This window comes from Pteronotus mesoamericanus, unplaced genomic scaffold (genome assembly GCF_021234165.1).
Source record: "Pteronotus mesoamericanus isolate MK-2021 breed Mesoamerican mustached bat unplaced genomic scaffold, CSHL_Meso_final contig_2, whole genome shotgun sequence".
NCBI lineage: Eukaryota > Metazoa > Chordata > Mammalia > Chiroptera > Mormoopidae > Pteronotus > Pteronotus mesoamericanus.
In genome coordinates this window covers 25,818,799-25,839,486 of record NW_026555084.1, presented here as the reverse complement: position 1 = coordinate 25,839,486, position 20,688 = coordinate 25,818,799, and the positions used below count along the sequence as shown (strand labels likewise).

Genomic DNA, 20,688 nt, shown 5'->3' with positions numbered 1-20,688 from the left:
CTAGTAAGAAGGTATATTACATGAACTGATTTCTGATGTTAAACCAGCTTTAAAATCCAGGAATAAATCCCACGTGGTCAGTGTGTATAGCCCTTTCTCATGTATTGCTGTGTTAGGTTTACTGACATTTTGTTGAGTATTTCTGCCTCTACATTCATACGTGATACTGGTCTGCAGTTTCTAGTGGTGTCTTGGTTTGACATTGGGATCAGGATGATAATGTCTCATGGGAGGAAATGGGAAGTATTTCCTCCTATTTTTAGAAGAGTTTGTAAAATATTGGTATTATTTCTTCTTTAAATATTTGATAAAATTTATTAGTGAAGCCATTTGTGCTTGGACTTTTCCTTGTGGGAAGATTTTTTAAAACTGATTCAATTTTTTTGATTGTTATATATGGGTCTATTCAGGGTCATTTTTTTTCTTGAGTCAGTTTTTGGTAACTTCTGTCTTTCTAGAAGTTTATTCATTTCATCTAAATTGTCTAATTTGTTGGCATAAAGCTTCTAATTTCTAATTTCTGTAAGAATTGGTAGTTAACGTTTTCATTCCTGAACAAGGATTTCATTGGAAATCTGTATCTTTTGTTTTTTTCTTGGTTGGCTAGTTAAAGGATTGCCATTTCTTTGATCTTTTGAAAAAAATAGCTTTCCTCTTTTTCATTGACTTCCACTCTAATTTCTATTATTTCCTTTTTTCTGCTTACTTTTATAATTTCTTAAGGTGAGATCTTAGGTTATTGATTTGAGTTGCTTCCTCTTTTTTAGCATAGCTGTTCAAAACTATTAATTTCCCTCTAACCGCCCCTTTAGTTGTATCCCATAAATTTGGATATGTTTTATTTTCATTTTTATTCAGTTCAAAATATTTAAAAGTTTCCCTTGTGAATTCTTGTTTGACTCTTGGGTTATTTAGTAGTATGCTAATCAATTTTCAAATATTTCAGAATTCCCCAAATTTCTTTCAGTTGTTAATTCCTAGTTTAATACCATTGTGGGGTATTTAATGTGCTTTGTATGATTTCCATTTTTTAAAAGTTATTACAACTTGTATGCATATTTTTGTACAGCCTGTGACCTAAGATTGGTTTTTAGATTATTAAAGGATTATTAAAGAAAACTATATGACAGAGATAGTGTGTGGCCTGCAAAACCTAAAATGCTTGCGTTTCACTTGCTACATATAATCCTTATTATATGTTGCTGGATTTGGTAAGCAGAAAACATTTGCCAGCATCTGGCAGAGCATATGGTCTACCTTAGAGAATATTCCATGTGCCTTTGAAAAACTTGTATATTTCATTGTCATGGAGTATCATAGGATCTGTGGATTTCAGTTAGACCAAGTTGGTTAATAGTATTACTCAAGTCTTTTGTTTTAATTTATGTCTAATTGTTCTATCAATTTTTGAAAGTGAGAGATTGAAGTTCCCAACTATTACTATTGAATTGTTTATTTCTACTCGAATTCGGTTGGTTTTTGCTTCATGTACTTTGGCGACTCTTGTTAAAGTGTACAGTTCAGTAACAGGAAGTATAACCACCATATTGTGCAACCATCACTATTATCCATTTCTAAACTTCCTTATGATATCAAACAGAACTCTGTACCAATTAAACAACTCCCCATTCTCCCTCCCCATGCCCCTTGGTGACTACCATTTTACTTTCTGTCTTTGTGAATTTGCCTATTCTAGTTCCCTAAGTGTAATCACGTACTATGTATTTGTCCCTTTGTATCTGGCTTACGTTACGTACCATGATGTTTTCAAGGCTTATTCATGTTGTAGCCTGTATCAGAATTTCACTCCTGTTTAAGGCTGAATAATATTCCATTGTATGGATACACACACTTTGTTTATCCATGTATCAGTTGATGGGCATTTGGATTGTTTCTACCTTTTTGCTCTCCTAAATAATGCTGCTATGAACGTTGGTGTTACAGGTATCTATATGAGTCTGCTTTTTAACCGATTCGGTGTTAATGTACGTGGGAGTAGAATTGCTGAATGTTGCAGTAATTCTGTGTTAACTTACTGAGGAGCTGCCCAACTGTTTTCCGTGCTGGCTGCACCATTGACCTTTCCACCGGCCTACATTAGGGCACCAGTTTTTTCACATTCTCGTAAATACTTTGTAAAAAATAATAGCCATCCTAATGGGTATGAAGTGGTACTTGATTGTGGTTTAAAAGCCACTTTATTTTGAGACCCTAAACTCTTTAGTTTGTTGCAAGTTTAAAAGTAAGATACTGGCATTTTATACATTTCTTAGAAGAGGGGTGTTTTTTGTTTGTGTTATACTTACTTGTGATAATACCAAAAGACTGTCATGTCACAGTAGGGTTTTCCAGGAGCCCCATGTTTCTGAAAACAGTTAAGTTTCTGGCTCCCCAATAGTCCTGTTAATGTCTTTGGTTTTTCAAGATTTAGAATTTACCTAGGAATTTTGTTATACTAATTTGCTTGTAATTCATAGACTACCTTCATTTAGAACAAAATATCTCAGAACATGAATTTCTGGATCTCTACTTATTTGCTCTGCAACTTAGGGTAGCTTTTTTAAATCTCTAAGCCTAAGTTTCTCCATTTGTTAAAATAAATAGGATATTTACACAGGGATAATTAGTATATTGATTGAACTAGACAATATATATATAGTGATCTTCGTTTATGTCATCAGGTAATACCCAATAAATAGTATTATTATCTTCCTTCTGAATATAAGGACTGTATTTACCCCAGCGATCATTTTTCTTCTCCCAGTTTCCCGGAGATCAGATGGCGCAGTTTAACGGCGTGGTGTGTCAGGTGTTCCTGGGAATACAGTTTGTCTCAGCGCAACAGCAGTATCCCTAGGGCCACCTGGCACTCAAGTCTTCTCACCCTCATGGATGTCTTTTCATCCAAATTTCTTCTCATTTCAGTCATTATTTTGTGTTTTTTTCTTCTTCTTTCTTTGACAGAGAGGTACAAAAAGAAAGTCAACGTTAAACTACAATGCCTTGAATCACCAGTTAGCAATATATCCTCGGCCTTGAGCAGAAGCAAAGCTTTTCTTTTCTTTTCATCCTAACCAAAGTTGTCTTTTTAGTTTTGCTTAGCAATTTTTCTCTTTCAAGCTTTGTCTCATTCTTGGCTCTAGTGTTCCTGACACTATTCTTAAAACTTCCTGCTATTCATTTGTATGTCTTTGGTGTGGGCCCCTCCTTGTTCCATTTTTGTATAAACATCTTTAAAATCTGAGCTGTTATAATTTCTCTCTGGGTCCCCATTGATTTATTGTTCTCTATTTCTCCTCTTCTGAATTATTGGCAATTGAACAATCAGAAGTAAATTTTAAAAGTTAACCAATTCTTTTGCACTGCCTACACAGGCCGTGTGACTACTCTTAGGTTTTTCTTACATGTTTATCCCTGCTTTTTAAAAAGAAAATTGTGGCTCCATGAGTTCTGCCTGAGTACAGTTCCAAGACAGACATCCTGTGAGGACAAGGTGAAGGGCTTCCATGTCCCTCCCACCCATGCGTCCATTATGAATTGTTGACTTTTAAACTAATAAGAATATGGTCAGTACAGATGCTCCTTGTCTTACAATGGGGCTACGTCCCGTTAAACCCATTGGAAATTGAAAATAGCTTATGTCAAAAAAGGATTTAATATACCTAACCTGCTAAACATCATAGCCTAGCCTAGCCATCCTTAAACGTGCTCAGAACACTTCCATTAGCCTGCAGTGGGTCAGAATTGCCACACACCACGAATGCACTGGGGGCTATCAGTTGTTTACCCCCTTGATCGTGCGGCTGGCTGGGCTCGGTGGCTTGCTGCCACTGCCCAGGACCACGAGGGCATATCCTACCGCGTGTTGCTAGACCCCAAAGAGATCAAAATTCAAAGAACAGTTTCTACTGAATGGATATGGCTTTCACACCCTTGTAAAGTTGAAAAATCTTAAGTTGAACCATTGTAAGTTGGGGACGATCTGTATTTTTTACTATATAAAAAATCTTTTTCCATAGTCTGGCATTTAACATTTTAAATGTATACCACCTTTTACGCAAGGATAATGTTCACTTAGGTTTGGGTTTTTTAAAAAACAGAGTTTATTTTTTAGGTTCACAGCAAATTTGAGCAGAACATACGGAGTTCTGAAGTACATACCTCCTGCCTCCACAAATACACAGCCTCCCTCACTACCAGCATCCTGCACCAGAGTGGAACATTTATTAACAATGAGTGAACCTGCAGTGACTGACACATCCTTATCACCCGAAATCCATAATTTACCTTAGGGTTCATTCTTGCTGTTGTGCACTCTGTGGGTTTTAACAAATGGATAATGACGTGTGTCTACCATTGTACAATAGGCCGTACAGAATAGTTTCTCTGCCCTAGACACTCCTGTGCTCTGCCTGCTTGTCCTTCCCTCCCTCCTAAGCCCTCACAACCATTGATCTTTTTATTTTCTCCATAGTTCTGCCTTTTCCAGAATGTCATATCATTGGAATCATACAATATGTAGCCTTTTCAGATTGGCTTCTTCGAGTTAGTAATTTGCATTTAAATTTCCCCCATGTCTTTTCATGGCTGGATAGTTCCTTTCTTTTTAGTCCTAAATAATATTCCATTTTCTGGGTGTACCATAGTTTATTTATTCATTGACCTACTGAAGGACATGTTGGTTGTTTCCAAGTTTTGGTGATAGTAAAAAAAACTGCTGCAAACATTGTGCAGGTTTTTGAATGAACGTAATTTTCACACAAAATACCAAGAAACATATTTGCTGCATTGTGTGCTAAAAACATGTTTAGTTTCGTAAGAAGCCTTCAAACTGTCTTACAGTTGTACATTCCCAGCAGCAGTGAATAAGAGTTCATCTTGCTCCACATCCTCACCAGCATTTGGTGTTGTCAGTGTTTTGGATTTTGGCCATTATAATGAGTGGCAGTGGTATTTTAATTTGCATTCTTTTGATAACATATAATGTTCATCATCTCTGTTTTTAAATTATATTTTATTGATTATGCTTTTACAGTCCCAATTTTCCCCTTTTGCCCCCCTCCACCCAGCACTCTCCACTCCCTCAGGCAGCCCCCACACCATTGTCCATGTCCATGGGGCTTGTGTAGGTTCTTTGCTCCTCCGTTTCCTAGACTGCACTTTACATGCCCACGGCTATTCTGTAACTCCCTGTTTGTGCCCCTTCATCCCCTCACCTCTTCACCCGTTTCCCCCCTCCCCCCCTTCCCCCCTCCCATCTGGCAACCGTCAGATGTTCTCTGTATCCATGATGTTCTCCTTGTTTGCTTAGTTTGTTTTTTAGACAATTGTTGATAGATATATATATTTGTTGCCGTTTTATTGTTCTTCGTTTTAATCTTCTTTTTTTCTTAAATAAGTCCCTTTAACATTTTATATAATAATGGTTTGGTGATGATGAGCTTGTATAGTTTTTTCTTACCCGAGAAGCTCTTTATCTGCCCTTCAGTTCTAAACGATGTCTTTGCCAGGTAGAGCAATCTTGTATATACGTATTTTGCTGTGTACAGTGTGTTTGCATGTATAGTGTGCACCCATGTTTTTGGCTCAAACTTTCAGGAAAAAGATATTTTGTTTTAATTTTTTAATTCTATTTTTATTTATTTATATTTAGGGAAAAAACCAATTATCATATTCCAGGGGATCATTTTGCACGTGGATATTGTTATTGCTTTCTAGAGTTACACTTTTAATGCGTAAGCATAAAAAAAGGAATTAAATACATTTATATAGAGACGGAATTAGTACTACTCATGTATAATGCGCATCTTTATTTTTCCTTCAGAAATTTGGGCAAAAGGGTGAGCATTATACACTGCTTTTCATGACTTTGAATATTCTTGCCAATCCTTTCTAGCCTGCCAAGTTTCTTTTGAGAAATCAGCTGATAGTCTTCTGGGAACTCCTTTGTAGGTAATTATCTGCTTTTTCTCTTGCTGTTTTTAAGATTCTCTTTTTATCTTTAACCTTTGGCATGTTAATTATGATATATCCTGGAGTGAACTTCTTTGCACCCAGTTTGTACTGGGGCTCCCTGTGCTTCCTGGACTTGGATGTCTATTTCCTTCACCAAATTAGGGAAGTGTTCTTTCCTTATTTTTTCAAATAGATTTCCAGTATCTTGCTCTTTTCTCCTGGCATCCCTGTGATTGGATCGCTTGCCAAGTTGTCCCAGAGTCTGCTTACACTATCCTCGTGTTTTTGGATTCTTTTTTCTCCTTCTTGTTCTTGATTGGTTGTTTTTTGGTTCCTCACGTTCCAAATCACTGATTTGATTCTTGGCTTCATCCACTCTACTGTTGTTCCCCTTTAAATTGTTCTTTATGTCAGTTAGTGGACCCTTCGTTTCTGACTTTGCTGTTTTTTATTAGTTCTCACTAAGTTCCTTGAGCATCCTTAAAACCAGTGTTTTGAACTCTCCATCTGATGGATTGCTTCTCTCCATTTTGTTTAGCTCTTTTCCTGGAGTTTTGATCTGTTCCTTCATTTGGGCCATGTTTCTTGTCTCCTCTTTTGGCAGCCTCTCTGTGTTTGTCTCTGTGTATTAGGTAGAGCTGCTATGACTCCCTGTCTTTCTAGCGCCGCAAATGTACTAGGTGCCCCGTAGGGTCCAGTGGCACAGCCTCCCCTAACACCCAAGCCGGGTATTTGAGGTGTGCCCTTCATGTGGGCTGAGTGCACCTCCTCTTGGAGTTATGGCTTGATTATTGTTAACAGGTAAGTGGGAGGGGTTTACTCAGGCCAGTCAGCTGCAAGGACTGGCTGTGATCACTAACCTCCAATCTCCATCCTCCATGGAGAATCAGCTGTGCAGGGCAGTGTGGTGGTGCTCTGACGTGGTCTGTAGCTGTCCACTGGGCACGCTGGCTCTCGGGATTCCCTGGCGGTGCAGGCCAAGGTCAGCCCCGACCTGTTTTGCCAGGGGCCACCCTGCATGAGCTATAAAGCAATCTGAGATGGCTGCTACTTGTTTTAGGATTGGAGATTCCCAGGTGAAGCCAAACTGTGAATTGAGGCTGGCTGCTGCTAGTCCCAGGCCTGGGGGTCCCTTAGCAAGAGGTATGAGAGGTTGGGGATTCACTGAGGCTGGCTGTTGCTTGTTTGAGAGGATTTAGGAAGTTACAAAACATGAGCCAAGATCAGCCATTCATATGGAAAAGAAGTTTGCGTGGGCCCAGAAGTTGGGTGGGATGGAGTCTCTGGGGATCTCCAGGGTGGGGCAAACAGTTTTAGCCGGGTGATAGAGTCTCAGATGTGGCACCAGCCTCCTGGCCCTGTCGGGGGAGGGTTCTGAAAAGGGACAATGGCCCACTTTTCTGTCTGGGAGAACACTGTCCCCCAGCTCTTGCCTTGATGCCAGACACTTCACTTTCTCCCCATAGGCCACCAGTGCCTTTTAAGCCACTACCCTGGTGCTGGAGCTCAGAGGGAGTGAGCCTGAGCCTGCGTGTGGGTTCTTTAATGGGAATTGCTTGGGACTCTAGAAATTTCTTCCACTGACTCAATCCAATCCCTGCTGGTTTTGACAGCCAGAGTTGTGGGGAGTTATCTTCCTGGCACTGGAACCCTGGGCAAGGGGGCATGATGTGGGGCTGGGACTCCTCGCTCCTGAGACACCCTCCCTCAGTGAATGTGGGCCTGGCCCGCTCTGCGTCTGTGCCCCTCCTGCCAGTCTGGATGGATGTGGTTTCTTTAATTCCATAGTTATGAGACTTCCATTCAACTCAGTTTCTGATGGTTCTGAGTGATGGTGGTTCTATGTTTTAGTTGTAATTTTGATGTAGTTGTGCTAAGAGGTGAGCTGTGCCACCATCTTAGCTGGAAATCTTGGGGCATCTTTTTATGCTTATTTGCCCTGTGTGTATCTTCTTCAGGGAGGTGTCTGTTTATGTTTTTGACCCATTTTTTAATGGGGTTGTTCATTGTTGAGTTTTAAGACTTCTTTGCATATTTTGGATAACAGTTCTTTATCAAATATGTGTTTTGCAAATATTTTCTCCCAGTCTTGGCTTGTCTTACTCCCTCGACATTCTCTTTTGCATAGCAGAAGTTTTTAGTTTTTAATTGAGTCCAGCTTGAGTGTTGTTTTCATGGATCATTCCTTGGTGTTATATCTAAAAATTCATCACCTTGTTCATGGTCATCTAGATTTTCTCCTATGTTATCTTCTAGAAGCCTTATAGTTTGCTTTTTACATTTAGGTCTTTGATCCATTTTGAGGTAATTTTGGTGAAGGGTGTATGGTCTGGGTTTAGATGAATTTTTTTGCATGTGAATGTCAGTTGTTCTTGTATCATTTGCTGAAAAGACTATTCTCCATTATTGCCCTTGCCCTTTCATTAAAAATGAGTTAATTTATTAGGTCTATTTCTGGGTTTTCTCTTCTGTTCTTTTGATCTGTTTGTTTATTCTTTTGTCAGTACTACACAGTCTTGATTGCTATAGCTTTATAGTAAGTCTTTAAGTTGAGTAGTGTCAGTTTTCTGATTTTGTTATTCAGTATTTTGTTTGCTATTCTGGGTATTTTGCCTTTCCATATAAACTTTAGAATCAATTTGTTGATATCCACAAAATGATTTCCTGAGATTTTTGTTGGGATTGCATTGAATCAGTAGATCATGTTGGGAAGAACTGGCATCTTGATAATATTGAAGCTTCATGTTTATCAATATGGAATAGCCACTTACTTAGTTCTTCGATTTCTTTCATTAGAGTATTATAGGTTTTTTCAAAGATCTTGTACCTATTTTTGTTTGATTTTTACCTAAGTATTTCATTTTTGAATGCTAATGTGAATGGTAATAAGTTTTTAATGTCAAATTCACATGTTTGTTGCTGGTGTATAGGAAAGTGATTTGACTGTTGTATATTAACCTTGCATCCTGCGACCTTGCTGTAATTGCTTATTAATTCCAGGAGGGTTTGTTCATTTGTTTCTGTCAATCATTTCAGGTTTTCTATGTAGACACTCATGTCATTTGTGGAAAAAGACAATTTTATTTCTTCTCTCCCAACCCATATACATTTTGTGTCCGTTCCTTGTCTTGGTGCATTAGCCAGGACTTCCAGTGGAGTGTTGAAGCGGAGGGTGAGGACGCCCTTGCCTTGTCACTGCTGGCCGTAGCAGGGGGTCTCCTAGGTTTTCTATTAAGTATGTTGGGTTTTTTGTAAATGTTCTTTATCAAGTCGAAAAACTTCCCCTCTATTCTACAGGGTCTATTGCTGAGAGTCTCACTTAGTTTTTTAGTTTAGATTTTTGTTCAGTATAATTTTATAGGTACTCAGTATAGTTTAGTGTTTTAGGATACTGAAACAGGTTTGTCATCTCAAACATTAAACCTGGATTAGATTTTTCTAGAAAAACAATTTAGAATGTGATGTTGCCTATACTTGTATAATTTTTAAAATCATCAGATTCACAGCATTTTGGAGTTTGTGTTTTGGATACAGACTCAAAGCTAGGCAGGACAGTGAGACTAAGTGAAATATCCGAGTATGTTTTTTTCATGTAGTACTGGGGTGGGTTAAAGGGAAACCATAAAGAATCTGGAGTTTCTGATAATGATTCATTAAACGTATTCTCTGTTTGGTTTGTTCACAGATGTTCAGCCTGTTGCCTATGAAGAGCCCAAACATTGGTGTTCAATTGTTTACTATGAATTAAATAATCGTGTTGGGGAAGCTTTTCATGCATCTTCTACTAGTGTGTTAGTAGATGGATTCACAGACCCTTCCAATAACAAAAGTAGATTCTGCTTGGGGTTGTTGTCAAACGTTAATCGTAACTCGACAATTGAAAACACGAGGCGACATATTGGAAAAGGTAATTTTGTCATTTCCGCACATTTGCTTGAATGCAGCCTTCGCTGTGTTTGCCGTGTGCCATCCGCTGGGTGAGGTGCTGGAGCGCACAGAGCTTAGGGCGCAGCCTCTGCCCTCCCCTTGCAGGTGCTGATGTAAAGGCATCATCAGTCCTCTTTTCCTTACTCTGCTTACATTTTTTCATAGTACTTAGGATCTGAAAGCATATTACCTATGTTTATTTTTTAAATATTTTTCTGACTGGAATATGAACTTTACAGAAAATTGCCTTGTTTAGAATATCTTCAGCAGCTAGAACTGCCTGATTCATAGTAAATACACAACAAATATTTGTGGAACATTTGAATGCTGTTGAAGGGTGAGAATTTTATAATTATGATATTTATGGAGTATTTTAGGTTAAAGTGACATGTAGGAATTTCCATTATGTTGGAGGAGAAGGGTTATAGGTAGGAAATCCAGTTTGAGCAAAGTGTCTCACTCCTATACATTGATGTTCTTACTACAGCAGAATATTTCAAGAGAAATCTACTTGGTGAATTCTTGACTTCTAGAATCAGTATGTATAGTTTTAGGACCCTTCTATGAGTCATTTTTATTTGCTCAGAAAAAAAGATTGTAATGCCATAGCCTCATACAAGTCTGTGACTCACATGTGTGCAGAGGTCTGTGTGTCCAGGGACGGTCTTCTTGCACTGTTGGCAGTAGTAGAAGGTTGAGAACAACTTCAGCTTTAGATGTATAATTTGAATTTTAATATTGGAACTGCATTCATAGTTATGTATATATATTTTAAATACCAAAAACATTTTTTAAAGGAAAGTAAAATAAATCTGCAGTTTAAAGGCTCCTTTTGTGACCTGAATTTACATGTGTGCCTTAGGGTTTCTTTAATGTTCTTCCCTCCATTGGCAAAAGGAGTACAGAATTCTTTGCCAAGTGACTATGATACTTGATAAGCCAAGCATTCTTTTGAAAGGACTCATCATAAGGCACTTTTTTTTTTTTTGCCATTGCTTTCTGTCATAGAGATGATACATGATTGTTGAAAGAAGGGAAAAACCCTCTGAACTTAGAACCTAATATGTTGCGAACCTGAGTCTTAAGTCTTAGTTACATGAGGACAATTTTGGATTTAGATAGGCATTAATTTCTTTTTATCTTTGGCAGCGTAAGGCCACCTAGTGGTACCTTCTATCTAGACTGTGGGGAGTTGGCTGCGATGAGTGGCTGTCCTTGGTTGCACCTCATACAGCCTCTTTGGTTTCATTATGCTGCTTTGTTGACTCTGGTAATGCCTGTCCTCCTAAGGTGTCCATCTGTACTACGTTGGCGGAGAGGTGTACGCCGAGTGTCTCAGTGACAGCAGCATATTTGTGCAGAGCAGGAACTGCAACTTTCATCATGGCTTTCATCCTACCACCGTCTGTAAGATTCCCAGCAGCTGCAGTCTCAAAATTTTCAACAATCAGGAGTTTGCGCAGCTTCTGGCTCAGTCTGTCAACCATGGGTTTGAGGCAGTATATGAGCTCACCAAAATGTGTACAATTCGAATGAGTTTTGTCAAGGTAAGTAGGCTGTGACCTGTAGCTTGACTTGAGTCACTGTAAATATGTGTATTACATGTCTGTAGGATATAATTTTAAAGAACCATTATTAAATGAAAGGTGGTAATTACTTTTAACCTGATTTAATAGGTTTTTAAATGAAATTCTTGACTCTATAACTTTTACCACATGATAGGTCTAAGATTTTATTTTATAAACCAGACATTATAAAATGCATGATACTGGTTTTAATGGTGAATAGAGGCTGAGTTGATAAAGAATTTAAGGTAAATACTACATTGCTAGAGAGCATTTAATGCTAAAATTTATTTTAGTTCCTTAGCTTTAGCAGTTTCAATTATCTTTAGATCCCATTATTAGAGTGACTTCAAGGATTCTTTAGTATACTAAAATTATTTTCCACGTATATAAGGTCTGTTATTGAGGCTTTGCAAAGTTTAAAGAACTTTTCAAAATTATCATTTACTCTTGGCCACATTTTATTGGCATTCCAAAGATGATGGTTCATGAGCAAAATTTGGGAAGAATTTCAGTGATATATTTAAGCAACCTGTACTACAGCCACTCAGTCCTTAGGGATTTAGCCCAAGAAGAGCAGCCGCCAAGCGCTCCGTGCGGGCACTCTTCTTGGCGTCAGTCCCAGGGCCCGGTGCTCCTGTGCTGCGTCGGTACTGGTTTGCCACTAGCATCCGTTTATCAGGGGCCCTGAAGGCGGTAGTTCCCTCCCTCCTACAGAAACACGACTTTTGCGTATTTAACCTTTTCTCCCCCATCGCTGCCCTATCCCCTGCCCCCCCCCCCGGCCCCCCGGCCCCCACCCAGTCCCTACACCCTCCCACCTCCCCAGCCTAATTTTTCTGGCCCAGGACAACTATGAGCAGTAAAGCAGAGAGTTGATAACTCCAGGCAAATAAAAATGGAAAAAACTTTAACTTTTGTCTGGAGTTTTAGGATAAAGTGTTCTAGCTCAATTCATCCCAGTAATTTCCTATTTTAAAGGATAATTGGTATGTGATTGCCACTTAAATTACACTTGCATGCATTGATAATATCTGTAGTACCTTATATTTAAAAAAAATACCAAAAACCTGGAAACAAAAAAAAATTTGGTAACAAAATCTGATGTGAACTTATATGAGGCTGTTGATAGGTTTTATTTATCCCGTTAAATAAGAATGTATCTCAGTACAGAAATATTAATTTTTAAATTATGAGATATTACACTTCAGAAAGTACTTACTTTAAGAAATTTAAAAAAATCAAATCTGAAACAGCTTGCTCTAAGGGTTTCTATAAAGGAATTCTATATTGTTAAAAATTAATATATCTTTCAATAATGCAGCTATTTTGTTACTTTTAACTCTGTGACGAATGCTGAGATTGGTTTTGTGATCTTTGTTTAAGTACATTCTGCATACGCCTACTGTTAAAGTGTCTTTTTGTTAGTATGTTAAAGTTGGTTTCAGCTGGTTCACAGTTTAAAGAGGGGTTTACTCTGATGGCTGTTCATTTTTCCCGTAGGGCTGGGGAGCAGAGTACCACCGGCAGGATGTCACCAGCACCCCATGTTGGATTGAGATTCATCTTCATGGGCCTCTTCAGTGGCTGGATAAAGTCCTCACTCAGATGGGCTCCCCTCTGAACCCCATATCTTCTGTCTCATAGTGCAGAAGTATTCTTTTCAACTATATTATTAGTGGACTTGTTTTAATTTTAGGGAAACTTTCAATACAGATACTGTGAGCTTACATGGAAAACATCTTATTTTTTTCTACATAATTGTGACCAATACATTTGTATTTTGTGATGAATCTACATTTGTTTGTATTAATGTTCATGTGATTAACTCTCAAAAGTGTTGTGAAAGATGCAGAGAAATTACTGTGCCCCAGTTCCAAAGTTTGGCATTAATCTTAAACTGGAACATACATTTGCCTTATTGTCCCAACAATTTTTTAAAATTTGTTCAACTTACTTTTGAAAATGTAAAACAACACATGATGAAAAATTATAATAGAATAAGAGGGAATACAGTGAAAAGTCTTCCCTTCGACTCTTGATACTCAAAAAGCTGTACTTTTTCCAGTTTCTTTGTCCCACCAACTTTTAAAAAGTCGAATTCATTGTTCTGTAAAAGTATATGGTAGGGACTTAAAGGAAACTATAAAAAATCTTCTCTTTGAAGGAACACTATGCACTGCTCTAACAAGTAGTGTTTGGTAAAAGCAAAGTGATAGTTTTCTAAGTGACATAAAATTTACATTTAATACAGCTAAATGTTTGTCAGTGTTTTGTGACTTCACTCGATATAGCTTTTGTATAACATTTCCTTTTTAAAAAAAAAAAATTATTGCCAACAACGGATCTCCAGTATGTGTCACTTACTCAGAACCTGTCCCAAGCACTACTTTATAGCTCGTGACAGCGCATGCGCGGCCTTGTTCAGCTGTGTTTGCTGCTTTCGGCCAGTGTTGCAGGAACTCTAGTTCTGACATGCATTAACCTTTTACTTTGCACTTTGATGGGTGACAGTTTTTAGTGTAACCTTTCGTGAAACACACTCAAGGGACATGGATTTAGATGCTCATCCTTACTTCCTTTGTACCCTTTTTATATTGACAAACACTGCAATTTATAGATGACAGTTGTAGGAAGTTACGCTTTTTTCTAGCTTTTGTTGTATTTTCCAGCCTAGATTATAATACTGTTTCCTTGTAGCTCCAGCTTAAGGTGCCTTCTTAATTCCAGTTTTATGGACGTTATTAATGTTGGAAACTCATGTACTGAATCCATTGCTCTTACCGCATCAGTCTCCCCACGCAAGGACCTGTAGCCACAGGAGCCTTCCCCATCTGGCCCCAAGGACAGGGTTCCTGGGCTGACACCTCAGTGAGTTCACAGTGGTCGTTGAGAGAGCTGATTTTAAAGTGTTCATGTATCAAAGAATACAGACTGTTCTGTCAGTTACCGTGCATGCTTTTTTTTCTTTTCTTTTTCTTTTTTAGCTCCTATCTGGATGTTAGTCACCCAGAACACAATCCTCAGAAAGAAAAGACGTGAAAACTCTTAAAATGTCCATTTAATCAATCATGCTTAAAGGCCTTGGGTGAAAGACTCGTAACCCCTTCTTCTAGGGAGCAGTCAGTCAGACCTTAGTTATGGCATGAGAACAAAGACATCATTTTGAGAAAAGTGACCTAACTCACCTATCAGAAGAAGCTTGTTTTCTGGTGCCTTTTGTAAGTATATGGAGCCATGTCAGTCTTGTGTTTAAAATGTTAGTTTGGTTTGACTTACTGCCTTGCCCTTTCTGTGTTTATGAGGAAGTAAATGCATTTTTTGAGGAAAGGAGAATGTGATTCTTTTTGTTCTCTGTGACATTATTTATTGCTTTTACAAAGTGCAGCCAATGGATGGTTCTAGTTCTTTAAGATGAAGTGCCTGCCACATGGGCTTCCACTCTCAGCCCTTTGCTGGGTGAAGGGATACTTTACAACAGTCACCTGAGCCTTAAACATAGTTTTAAATGACACACATTCTCAGTCTTTTTGTCAGCCATGTGAAAGAGGATGTCTGCTCAGAGACAGAGATAGAACAATTTCTATTCCTTTTTTTTTTTTTTTTTTTTTTTTTTTTAACTTACTGGGCTAATGGCACAACTTTGGAGCAACTTGTAGGAAAAGCCACCCAGGCTGAATGACAGATACATGTAATCAACTTCAGTGGGCCAGAACTGAGGAAAACTATTGTTTTATTGATACTGTCAGTGAGTTAATTAAAACTGTTTTTATTCATGTTATAGCTTTTAGAGGTTGGAGGATTTTATGTGATTGGCCTTTTCTAAGTTTCTCCTAAGGAACTGTGTCTCATGAACGACAGTACTTAAGCCATTAACTGTTCAGAGTTTCCTGGAGAAGTATAAACCTGTTGTATTTCCTAAAAGCTCTCAATTCCACACCCCTGGATTTTAAGTGGAAACTTAATCTAGCTGCTTCTATGATTCCCGAGGATGTCCAGTATCAATGGATAGGAAATACAAATTGCCAGTAAGATTTTTAAAAACTAAGTAAAATTCTGACCAATGAAAAGGAACTGCCTCTGAAAGAAACCACTTCAGAAAATTAGTTTGAAGTTTTATTTAATCTCTACAATGGTTTATGAAACATTTACACCATTAAAATCACATTTTATAGCATGTACCATATAGTAACATATGCCAGCTGAAAAGACAGTCTGGAAGTGTTAAAATTACAACCAATTTGGTAAATGCAAAAGAAGAATAGGGTCAAAATTAATCTCAGTAATGAACTAAAGTAACAAAAAGATGTTAATTGGGGGAAAAAAACAAGGTAAGAGGTGCATTTGTCTCTCATTGCTACATATTTATTATGGTCTGGCTGGTATTGCCTGACTTAACCTGTGAAATGAAAACCAGTAGGCATGTTATTGGTCTGTTGAGGCCGCTTTCTCTTCAGAGAAAATTTAAGGAAGACATCAACCAAAATGTCAAATATATACATCAGAATCTGAATAATGTTTCACATTTTGTCATTGTTATATAAGAAAACTCTGATCACAGAATGGGCTGGGAGTCCGAGGTGAAATCCTCTGTAAGACTGCGGGGCAGTTCCGTGAGCTGCACCCAACAGTCAGAAAGAGGGTGTGGCGACGTACTCTTTATGCATTGGAGTGTGAGGCCGCCTTTTAGGATATAAAGTGGTCAGTAACTATTCAGATCTGAAATGCACTTATTGTCAAGACAAGAACTGGGGCTCCCCTTATAAAACCTTCTTTATTTGAGGGTACCTATGGGAAGCGGTTCCCCTGCAGTAGTATTCTGCTGAAGGAGAAAGTTTACACCAAAAAATCACATCCTGTCAATAGCAGAGAGACTCTAAAGTTGGATGGCATCTTTTTAGGTGTTGGGCGTCTGTTACAGAGGGCATCTAACATACCAGTTTAGATCCATTTCTTCATACTTTTTCTAGTTGTGTGCTTAATATTGCTTTGGATCATTATCGCTTTTCCACTTAAAAAAATATTATCACCTTTATGCTCCCTGAAGAAGGAAGGATCTTTGAATAATTAACTGAATTCAACTTTCAATGATGACTGATTTCGGACCTGTTAGCCGTTGAGATGGTCAGAGCCCTCTTCGCCTTCTCAGTCGGAGCCTCCTCAGCCTGGGGGTGAGAATGTAGATGTGCGTCTGCACGGGCCTTCTGCAGCCGCGGGCAGCCTGCTGGCGTAGAAGTGCTTGCTGATTTTCATGGGAGTTTTCCTAAGCCTTGGTTTGTGGGTGGTCTCCTCAGATATTAGCTAGGGTAGCCTTTGGGGGGTGATCTCAGATTTGATGCCTGTTTGTTCCCAGAACAGTGGCATTTTCCTCATTGATGGCAGGTAGGATTTGGGGGAGGTTCGCTTCTCAGAAGATCTGTGCGTGGAAAGTGAAGTGTTCCAGGCATTGCTTCCACATAAACAATTTTTCCCACTGCACAGAAAGTTGGGCAGCTCTTTGGAATTCACTGGGTTGCAGTTCAGGTTCAGCATGTCCTGACTACAAGAGGTAACAGGATTTATCACGTCTTTGTTACATTGGATTTTTCATAATAGAAACTTGTCATCTAAAATGCAACTATGTAATAATTGAAGTATTACCTGCAAATTGGATGGTTCACAAAAACCCACGAGAGGGATTTCACATATTAAAATTTTTAAAGGTAAAAGCTCATTGCAATTACTGTAAAAGCAGCGATGAGCCATCTTGCTGAAAAGATGCGGTCACAGCAGGAGTCTTCTCCAGATGCCAGGAGTCATCCTGGGCAGAGCGAGAAAGGTTCGCGTGGCTCTTGTCTCAATAGTTCTGTTCTTAAAGGTCTTAAAATCATTATACTATTGCCCTGTAAGGTTTTATTGGAAGATGCTGTTTTTAAGAAGTTCAGAATTTTCTGTACAGGTGGATTTTTCCCCATTATTAGGTGTAGTGCCTTAATACTAGCCGGTATTAGCTACCACCAAACTCCGGTGAGGCCAGACAAGCTAGGTCTTTGTAAAAGAAGAAATCTTTTAGAGTCATATTTTCCATTACAGATGATGTTGCTTTGATTCATTCATAAAGTATTTTAACTGTAGGGACTCTGGAAGATAATAGTTGGGCAAGTGGTTTTCTTTGTGACCCTGTTGGTTAATTTGCATTTTGAAAATCACTTACTTTAAAATTGGATACGATTGTAATGAAAACTGGTGTGTATGTACCTGCCCCTGTTCTCTTAAAAAGATGTCTCATATGCAGATGATAAAGACCAAACCAATGGCTGCACTGTAGGCCTGCTTCTTATTTGTACTTGTTCTGCTTCTGTTTATGTTGTAGAAAGTAAAATTCTAGCACATGCTTCCATTCTGTTATCTTTTTGATACTTATAAAAATGTATTAGGTTTTACTATATTGTGCTTTTCAAAGCCATAACTCTTAAGAACTTTGTTTTTGCATATTGTTTGCTAATACTTTATTTTAATAAACCTCAAAACCTGCCTAATGTGTGTGTGGGTTTCTTTTTTTTTTTCTTTCTTTCTTTCTTTTTTTTTTTTTTTTTGCTTTGTTTTGACTTAACTTGCTTCATTGAGTGGGTTGTAAAAGGGAAGAAGCACCAGCACTGTGACCGGCGGCAGCATCGTGCACGGGCAGTAGTGATAGAAAATGGAAATACCGCGTCTTTCCACCCAGCATGAGGTTCGGTCAGAATGATCAATATTTTTCCCATCGGTTTGGAAGAGAGTTGATGTGTTTTTCTTTGCTAGTTTTGTTTTGTTTTGAAGAATACTTTGGACCTAGAGTCTGGGGTTTTTTTTAGTTTAGCTACTAATTTCCCTCCTCTAGCTCCGTCTGCACATGTGAGGCCTTGGCACTGACTGGGAGCTCGAGCGGCCCTTCGCTGGGCAGCCCGGGGCTGCGCCCTGCGTGTGTTTCTGGGCTTCGTGGCTGGCTTTAGCTCTGTGCCCTTGGCTTTGTCTGTCACCTCTCTGTGCCTCAGTTTCCTGATCTACAGAGTAAAAGGTTACCTACCTCATAGGATTTGGGGAAGATTATATCAAATAATACAAATAAAGTACTAAGAACAGTGCCTGGCATGTAAGAGCTCATATTCTTATTATCATCTGTTGCATTTCTTTTACTTCTTTGATTCAGAGGAATTATTTCTGATGCTTCTCGACCTTGATTATCCACTTTGTGAATTAGCTTTGTTTTTCATTTTTTCCTTTAAAATTTTTTAAATCTCAGATTAGTGTGATCATCGCCACCAAGTGCCCACTGTTCCCATGTCTATGGTATATATACTAGAGGTGCAAACTTGTTCTACTTAGGAAGGAGCGGTGAAAGTCCACGTGCTCCTCCCAGAAAAGTAGAAAAGCCCAAACTAAATATTTTAACCTAAATAAATAGAAAAGCTCTTATTCTCTGTAGAGAAACACTTCATCAAAGGAATCCATTTCTTCAGATCAGTTCCTCCTCAGGCCCTTTTATTTCAAGAATAAAGCATTTAGTAAGGTATTTAGTAATGACTTCACTCGCTGTTTCAGAAGTGTATTTTTAAGAACATTTCTTCTGGCAAAAGATTTTAGTGAACAGTGAGAGGTGTTGGGCTTCTCTCAGATTTAAGATAATTAGTTTTCAAACTGCTGTAGCCCAGTAGTCTGGTCATGAGGGCATCAAGTGTGGCCTGCGCTCTAGTTCTACATGAGACTCGATGGCCGAAGAAGCTGTTTCACACGACAGCAGCTATGGTGCCGGTCATTTTGTATGAACGTTTGTCAGTGTCAGCAGGCTCGGGCAAACTTGCAAAAAGTACTTTTTCAGAGCTCTGTAGTATATGTGGTCCAAAGAAGGAAGGAGTTTTAAAACTCCCCCCTATTTAACATTTTGCTGTGGGTATTTTTTTGTTTTGGTTCCTGAGTTTATAAGGCTATCTCTAGTAAATTGACTTTTGGGGGGGGCACCCTCTGTTCCTCTGATCTAGATCACTTTTTGTGGTTGTATTTTAAAGAAAGGGGAATGAGACTATAGGGAAGACAGGAGAGTGGTTGGCAGCTTCCTCACCTGTCTCCATCTTAAAGCGTGCGGGCAGGAGCGGGGAGAGGGGTCCGGGTTGCTGGCCGACGCTCTTCCGCTACCCGTGTTCTGTGCCGCGGACGTGCGCGTCATTCCTGCGAGGCGCTTGCTGAGGCAGTTTCCTGAAGTGTGGGGGTGGACTTGAAAGCTTCCTTATGCTCTTTGTCTTACGTTCTACCTCTTTCTCCACCCGATACAAACCTCACCCATTATTTCATTTTAAATATTTTTTACCTGAGATGCACATGGAGATTTTAATAGTACAGAAAACTACAAACTAGCTAACCACAACACCTGTATGTGTGTATCCCTCTAACATATAGGTTGAATGGCAGACCTTTCCAAAACGTATACTATAAAGCCTATCTATCCAAATCTTTTAATGAAGTAACTGAAGTGACCAAAAAGAGCCAATTGGAATCAATCTAGGAAGGCTTTCAAAAAGAAGCCTTTGGAAAAACACTGGACATTAAGGAGAAAGAAGAAGGAAAAAAAAGTTTTTCATTCTTCACAACATTCACTGCCATCTAGCATCATACATGTTATGTTTTTTTACGCTGTTGATGGACTGCCTAATCTCATGGGAATTTGAGCTCTAGGAGACCAGACCTGTTCTCCTGCTGCTAGAACAGTGCTTGATGCTTTGTAAGCACTCCAGTATTTGCTGAAGGAATGAGAATACTAGACTTCGAAATCGTGTAATGAGAATTCTTTATTGAATGGATTCTAGCTCAACACTATAACTATTAGATCTTGATTACATGCCTCATAAGAGAAGGAAGGGGAAACTCAGGAAATTAGAACACCTGCCACATTCTCCCATCCAAATGCTAACCAGGCCCGACCCTGCGTAGCTCCACGACCAGGCGAGATCAGGTGCGTTCAGGACTTTATGGCCGTAGACTCCTCTCACCTCTGAACTTTTGGACCTTTGTCCTAAAGTTATCAGTTTCCTGGACTTACTGCTTAGAGACCCTAACAAAATACGTTACTAATATTTACCCAGAGAAAGGACATAATGTCTTTGATGTATTTGACAAGAGAAAATAACCCTCAAAAATGTAATTTGTATTATCCAGCTTACAGGGATGGCAGTGTTAAGAGCTTGGTAGTTTGATTTTCATACCCCAACTTAGATCCCATTACCACTCT

General features: G+C 38.8%; 1 protein-coding gene across 1 annotated transcript in view; it reads left to right on the top strand.

The window, feature by feature from the left end:
• The window catches only part of SMAD5 (SMAD family member 5), a 51,046-nt gene extending 33,091 nt beyond the window's left edge, over window positions 1-17,955 (top strand). Inside the window, exons 5-7 of the mRNA XM_054568417.1 lie at window positions 9,641-9,862; window positions 11,173-11,429; window positions 12,951-17,955. Coding sequence (XP_054424392.1) covers window positions 9,641-9,862; window positions 11,173-11,429; window positions 12,951-13,094 — 623 coding nt within the window. The 3' untranslated portion in view covers window positions 13,095-17,955. The remainder of the gene's footprint in view (window positions 1-9,640; window positions 9,863-11,172; window positions 11,430-12,950) is intronic.
• Window positions 17,956-20,688: the final 2,733 nt, after the last annotated feature.